Consider the following 7,218-nt stretch of genomic DNA (forward strand, 5'->3'; position numbering starts at 1 on the left):
CAAGAGAGCAGCCCGAGAAAGCCAGAGAGATGTAATGTGTCCCTTTTGGAGGGGTTTCAGAGATGAGATGACGCAGTCAGATGAAGGGCACTACTTTAGAACAAGGCCTCTGTGTCAGTTTCCCTGCTACTGACTGACCTTCATCACTCAAACACACACACACACACACACACACACACACACACACACACACACACACACACACACGAATAGAGCTAAAAAAACACTACACAAATCTGTTTGATTAATGAAAGCATAAGCAGAGGCTCGTGATTTGTTACAGTCAAGATTGGATCCTTTATTCATACAATTTGACTACAACAAACCTTATTTGTACCCTGGTGTCAGTGTAAAATTCTTCAACAAAAAAAAAAGCCGCTTCGATTGCAACTTTCCAACCATCCGATAGTCATCTTGTCCGTTTTATACAAATGTGCAAAATAAGACCGTCTTTACGAATCCTTCAGTCTTCAGTGTCATTCCAGGATCCACAGGACGCGGCTTGTTGGGTAAAGGGCGGGGTTTGCAGTCCTTAGCCCCGCCCTTTTTCATATGTACCACAACCCCACAGTGACCGGCCATTCTAATTCAAGTAAAGTGCTCTTTTGAGAAAACACAAAAATTTGCGTCCTTGAAATTTCTTCACTCTCTATGGAGACAATAAAATAGCGCACCAAGCGGGACGATAATAAAATTACGACAGCAAACTACAGTTACCCTTTTGTGCCCGAACAAAGAATTTCCGAGTAGTCATACGAACTCCAGCTTTCCGTGCCCCGAGTACATCCCCCAGTGCACCAGAGACAGTAGGCGTTCGCCTCCGCTTCCTCCTCCCGCGCACAACTCCGTCTGCCGCAGTTTATCGCAGCCCAAACAACAGTTCTCATGTCCCGTTACCGGCACCATGCACTGCAAGTCCAACTTGGCCACGTGGCCTTTCTTGGCATGGTGGTGTCCATGAAAACTGTAATGCAGGCGAGACAGCATCTGTTGGCGCTGAGCCTGTAGACGCTTGTTTTCGCTCCGGAGCATTCGCAACGCCAGCATAATCAGCAGGACCAGGATAAGGCCACCGGCGATGGGAACCGCGATCACTGCCGCCCGGAACCACACCTCTTTAGCGGACGTCAACTCGTGTACTCTTGTGATCAGGTTCTGATTGGAGCTGTGGTATCGGTCTAGACAGAGACAAAGTATAGTGAGAACAAAGTGAGATTTGGATTGGGGGAAAAAACAGCATGAGATTTAACGCTAACGTGTTACGTTTCTACTTGTTCCACTCTCTTTAATATCTCAGCGCACCTTTTTCATTAAACGGGATTATATTTATGTGATTCGAGCCGTCTGTCAAAGGTCGCTGTGAGAAGCACATTCCAGCACAGTGGGAACGTTTCATGATCCACGTGAAATAAAAAAGTATGTGATCTGAATCCAAGTGCTAAAAGGTAAACTGCCGGCTACCCGCAAACTCACGCTGCACTGGAAACCATTAAATATCAGCCTGGAGCCGTGAGAACCGTAAAAGTCAATGTGTGCTCACATATATGTCTGATACTAAAATATCTGTCACAAGGGTCCATGTTTGCACAGGATTGACGTCAAACATCAGTAAAGATAATAGCCTACTTTGATTAGATAAAAAACACAACTATCTACTCATCAGGGAATCACTGTGTCCTATTGGCCTATTCACTGCCAACCATTCTGTACCAAGGCAGGAAAACTTAGTTGGGTTAACAGAACAATTCACCCAGAAATTAAAATCCTGGCATCATTTACTCACCCTCATGTTGTTCCAAACCTGTATGGCTTTTTTTCTTTCTTCTGTGGGACAAAATATATTTTATGTTCCACAGAAGAAAGAAAGGCATACAGGTTTGTAACCTTGACATGAGGATGAGTAAAATCAGGAGAATGTTCATTTTTGGGTGATCTATCCCTTTAAAACGTGAAACAAACATATGATACAATCTACATTTTTGTCACATTTGTGTATCTCACCTGTTGAGTCACCTCGAGGGTGTGTGAGGTCATGCAGACCCCTGTAGTTACACATATCATCATGGCAACACTCTACGGGAGAAGAGCTTCCGCCGGAAACATCCAAGCTTTTGCTGGAGCACACGTCTGCAGAGTTTAAAAGCGAATCTACACAGCCGTGCGTTAGAGGTGAGTTCGTGTTAAGTGGGTCCAGGACCTTAGTGAAGCATGCGTTGAGCTCAGATTTGCACATGTATCCAGTGGCAACGCAGTGCGGTGCGTCACAGTAGCACCTGATCTCTCCTGCAAAACAGAGAAGTCGTGTTAGTTAAATTTTTTTAAAGAAAACTGATCATCATCTGTGGAAATAGATATCACTGACATTAATGCACCATCTTGGATGTATTAAATCATAAAACACATATATGATGTATAAATTAAAATACAAAACTGTCCAGATGTTTTTGCAGTTAACTAAACTTTCCAAAGAATCTTGAGTAATTTTAACATTTTAAACTAGCACCAATAAATCCAAGTTAAAATTTGCCTGATAGAGCGTGGGAATGCTGAAATTCCCATCACATCCATTCCAATATAAATTGACCATTTTACTAGGAAATGAAACTGCAGTTTTTCTTACATTACTAAGATGCTGAAACTGGTTAACTTTATTACCAGGAAGGCATTCTTCATTTCGCCAAATAGGATGTGAGGAAAAATAAGCAACTAACGCTAAACTACTCAGATCTTATGCCAGAAAAAGCCTAAAAGAGACAGGGTTAACACAGTGCAATGACTAAGTGTTTGTGTCAGAACACTAATATATGGCAATTCTGTTCAACACTGTAACTATGTCATGGCTTTTCATGCAAGGGATCCTTTTAGTCTGTCTTATAAAACAGGAACCGTGTAGCTTATAATTAGTGGTTTGTTTGCCAAAGTCAATTTCTTTCAACCCAAATGGAAACTCGTAAAGGGGGGTGAGAGCAGGACTCCTTTTTCAGTTAGCACGCAAACTCACTTGTGGTCAAACCTGGCATAATGTCGTAGGGTAACTTTAAAGGGACAGTTCCCCGAAAAAATTAAAAAAACTTATTTTTTTCACACTCGGGTTGTTTCATACCTGTATGACTTTTTTTAAAATGTAGAACACAAAAGGAGATGTTACGAATCGCCATTCACTTTTGTTGCATCTTTTTCAAGTGAATGGGGACTGGAATTGTCATTCTGCTTAACATCTTTTTAACTTTCTTTATAGATTTGGAGTAGGGTTGCCAACTGTCCCGAATTAGGCGGGACGTCCCGTATTTTGAGCCTAATTGATTTGTCCCGTACGGGACCTCACTTGTCCCGTTTTTTACTACTACGCTGATCTAACCACTGATACAACAGCAGCGAGCAGGGCTGATCACGACACTTGAGAATGATCACCGTCGCTGACAGACACACACACCCAACACGTCACACCTAACCTATCATGATCATCCAATCACAGCCCCCCTCCTCTCACGCGCATCAGTATACGTTGTAAATGCGCCAATTCCTCCACACACACACAAAAAAAGTCGATAATCGATTTGGCATGTGGATAAAATATGGATAAACCTGCAAAAAAGAAAAGACTGTGCAGCTAAAATAAAAATTGGGAGGTAAAAAATATATGGATTAAGCCAGTCAGCGGTGACTCAACAAAAGCCTTCTGTACTTTATGTCGCAGGGAATTTTCAGTTGCCCATGGAGGTGAGAATGACTTGACTAAACATGCTAGAAATGCACAAGAAGGCCACACTAGCTAAAGGTGCAAGCAATATCTGTGGATTCTTCGGGGTAACTACTGTGGAAACTGACAAAATAGCGGCAAGTGTTTTGTCTTAGTCTTTTAATTGAACCATTACCTATTACCTTTACTATTTGTCTGTGTTAACACTGCTGTAAATGAACAAACTAAGATTAAACCTACTGTACTTGCCATGGCACGAGAGTTATGTATTAATATTTTATTAAGTTAGCTATCATTATGACAAATGGCTAAAAATCATACACTGGATTTTCGCACAAAACCAGCCCACCTTTTGTCCCTCATTTCATAGTGACAAAGTTGGCAACCCTAATTTGGAGCGACATGTAGAGGAATTAATAGTTCCTTTAAGGTTTCCCCCAAATAGGCTATATGGCAATAGCGTTGTCAGTTACGTTAGAGGACGGCGGATTGTTTCGCGCTTGTATTTACGGGCAAAATAGGCTAGGCTACGCTGTTTCAGTAAACGGTCGGTCAGTCCGTCATTTTTACCTACCGCCGAACTAGCACTGCGCGTGGACGTGAAACAAAACACTAAACACACACCACGACACGAACACAAATAAACACGGCCTTTGTGTTGTTGTAAGCTGCTTGTATACACTGTCCAAGGCTGGAGTTACATGCCATCTAATTAGTGTGAGAAATCACTTCAGTTCTTCTTAAAAGGCTAAATGGGTAAACTTACTATAATTGTTGTGGTGCTTATCCAATGTAGGCTACTTATAAAAACGAAGCATATGTTCTTGGTAACTATTGCAAATCGAAATATTTAACAAAGGCTCAGAAAATAACATAGCGGTGTTTTGGAGCATATAGCTGGTTTCAAGCTGGTCTAAAAAGCCATATTATAGCCTACCACTTTAGAAACTTTTTTTTTTTTTGGATGTTAGCTGGTCAACCAGTCTTTAGAAGCTAGACATATTTTATTTCGGCAGAAAGGCATATCCAGCATGCTTTAGAGACCAAATGCATGGTTCCCCCCTTATTATAGGCTGTTAAAGGCTACAATAAATCGACCAGCCTATTCGAAAATAGACTACCAAATCAAAATCCAAGTGTTAAAGGCACAGTTGTAAGCGTGAAATTTAAGATGTAGCAGAGTTGTTAACATACAAGTTTATAATATTAATTAACATATTGTAGCCACGCGTTGAGACGTCAGTTTTGTCTTCGGCAAACAAGGCCATTAGCCGAAACACAAGTGTTGGGAAATGTAGGCTAATTATGTATATGTTGAAGGACTTTTTGTGTTTGAGCGAGCGCTGTAGTTTTACATGCTCTTAAAGTTAGTTTTAGTAGTGTCGTGCGCTTCTAGAAACAACTATATCATCTCAATGTTACCTTTCGTGAGAAGAACAGCCATCGCACAAAGTTCCAGCTGAAACCAAAGAGAAACCAGGCTGGAATGACGATCCATTTACAACTGCTTTTCCTTGTCTTGATACCTTGTGGCAAGACCCTCCGAATGGTTTGAGGACTTGTTACATATGTCCTACATTGATTACTGCATTCCAAGGGATCTGTGATCTACGCTGTATCCAAAAACAAACGGGCACAGAAAGCCTGTGTCTTGTTCCATCAGAGACCAATGCCGAACTACCGCAAGTGCAGAAACATTCCTTGTGCGTAACCGAACCGAACCAATCCGTCAGGCGTAAGAAACCGAAATAGATACGCCAAAAAAAAAAAAACGGATTCGTTAAATAATAAAAAGAAGGAGCCAAAAGAAATGAGGCACGGACAACTATCCTCGATCACGGAGCAGCGGATCACTGGTCGGACAATTTCACTGGATCAGTTTTTGGGGCTCAGTGTAGCCACACCCACTGGTACGTTCATTGGTCGGACATGTTGAATCGTTTGCATACTGCGTCCTATTGGCATTGGTATTGGTTCACACAGCGGTCATACAATTTGTCTTTCCGCCTACAGATGCTGAGACAGAATCGCATGATGAGGCAGGTAGCAAGGAGAAGAAGAAGAAAAAAACATAATAGCATAATGGTTATTAAAATGAAAGCTGGTGTGGCAGATTACGAAATAGAAACCTAACATATTGTATCATCAAGATTTAAAGACCCTATCAAAACCATTAAGATCTTAATGGCAGTATTAATATTGATTTTTATTTTTTTAAGAAACGCATTAAAGTCAGAAGTATGTTTCAGTGCTTTGTCAGCCATACGACAGTGTTTCCCAGGCTGCTGGAGGTGGAAACTGCAGGTCTGCACTAGAGAGTGGATGTAGGCGGGTCGGTTTGAAAAATTAGCAATCCAAAGAGGCACATGGCGCCAGCGAGACGACACAGACAGACAGTGACACTCAATTACCCCCCAGACAATCCCATGCAAAACACACAGAGCACAACGATCGATATCTCAACTGCCCTACCCGCCCTAATGTGTTGAGCACTTTGGTCAGGGCATGTGCTTCCCAATTGAAGGCATTTTGGGCAACCTTGAACCATAAATAAACGAATAAATGTAACCCAAGTACTGCAGTAGATTATTTATGAAAATATTAAGGCACTCATCAAACATAGGCTACCCTAGGATGTTTAAATTTTTAAATAAAACAAAATTCATAATTAGAAAAATTAAAGTAGCCTATGTTTTGGTTAAAAGGGGGTTCTGTAATTTCCTTGGTTTGAAAAATCTGTCTGAGGTTGTTTATTTACCTCACATTTTTGCATTTAACTTTTTTGTTGTAGCCTATTTATACAAAATGCTGGGTTGTTTCGACCCATGTTTGGGTAAAATATGTTATGTGTGTAGTATGTATGTATTTATGTATCATAGCGTGCAGTGGGGCGATATAAAAATAGAAAATGTCAAACATACAGCTGAAAAAAATGTCCTCCCATGTTACACTGTAAAAAAAAGTTGCTGCCTTACATTTTTAAGTACAATCAACTTGCATGTGTAAATAATTTCAACTTAAATTACATTAATGAGTTTAATCTTGAATAACTTATAAAAAAGTTGAAAATTGCTTAACTTATTTTGATGAGGTAAAGCAATGTAAAACATATGTTGTCATATCTTAGGCTATTAATCATACCAATTTTTACAGTAGGCTACTGTAAAAAATATAACTCGCAATTGTTACTTTAAAGAGCTATAGGCTGTGATTTAACGCATAAAACAGTTTTTATGTCTGCATTAATATATTTAATGTATTCAGTGACGTTAAATAATATTTTAATATAAACAGAATTTATTTGAATAAAAATTAACTGACTTGAATAAAAACAGTTAGTTTAGCTCAGTCTAGCTCAGCACCCAATTATTTTTCCCATACATTTTTTTCCCTTTAAAATACAACCATATGTTTATGAATTTTACTCTTTCTATCAGATTCATAATCAGCATTCACTTCAGAAATCGCCAGATAGGCTACCTTTGTTGGAAAATTAGGATGCAACAGTCTATCTTATT

General features: G+C 40.0%; 1 protein-coding gene across 1 annotated transcript; it reads right to left on the reverse strand.

The window, feature by feature from the left end:
- Positions 1–352: 352 nt before the first annotated feature.
- bambia (BMP and activin membrane-bound inhibitor homolog a) lies at positions 353–5,629 on the reverse strand. Its single transcript, XM_079595166.1, has 3 exons — positions 5,123–5,629; positions 2,002–2,283; positions 353–1,178 (listed from the first exon to the last, which is right to left on the reverse strand). Exons 1-3 carry the CDS (start codon positions 5,196–5,198, stop codon positions 751–753), a joined length of 786 nt encoding a protein of 261 aa, XP_079451292.1. The 5' UTR covers positions 5,199–5,629; the 3' UTR covers positions 353–750.
- Between the last annotated feature and the right edge of the window lie 1,589 nt (positions 5,630–7,218).

Source organism: Phoxinus phoxinus (assembly GCF_949152265.1).
Source record: "Phoxinus phoxinus genome assembly, chromosome: 21".
Lineage (NCBI taxonomy): Eukaryota > Metazoa > Chordata > Actinopteri > Cypriniformes > Leuciscidae > Phoxinus > Phoxinus phoxinus.

Bases quoted from the DNA above. Each gene is read 5' to 3' on its own strand.
- bambia (XM_079595166.1), bottom strand. From the start codon at position 5,198: ATGGATCGTCATTCCAGCCTGGTTTCTCTTTGGTTTCAGCTGGAACTT. The intron at 2,284-5,122 runs GTAACATTGAGA...TCTGTTTTGCAG, and splicing joins GGCTGTTCTTCTCACGAAAG to GAGAGATCAGGTGCTACTGT. The intron at 1,179-2,001 runs GTGAGATACACA...GTCTCTGTCTAG, and splicing joins CCCTCGAGGTGACTCAACAG to ACCGATACCACAGCTCCAAT.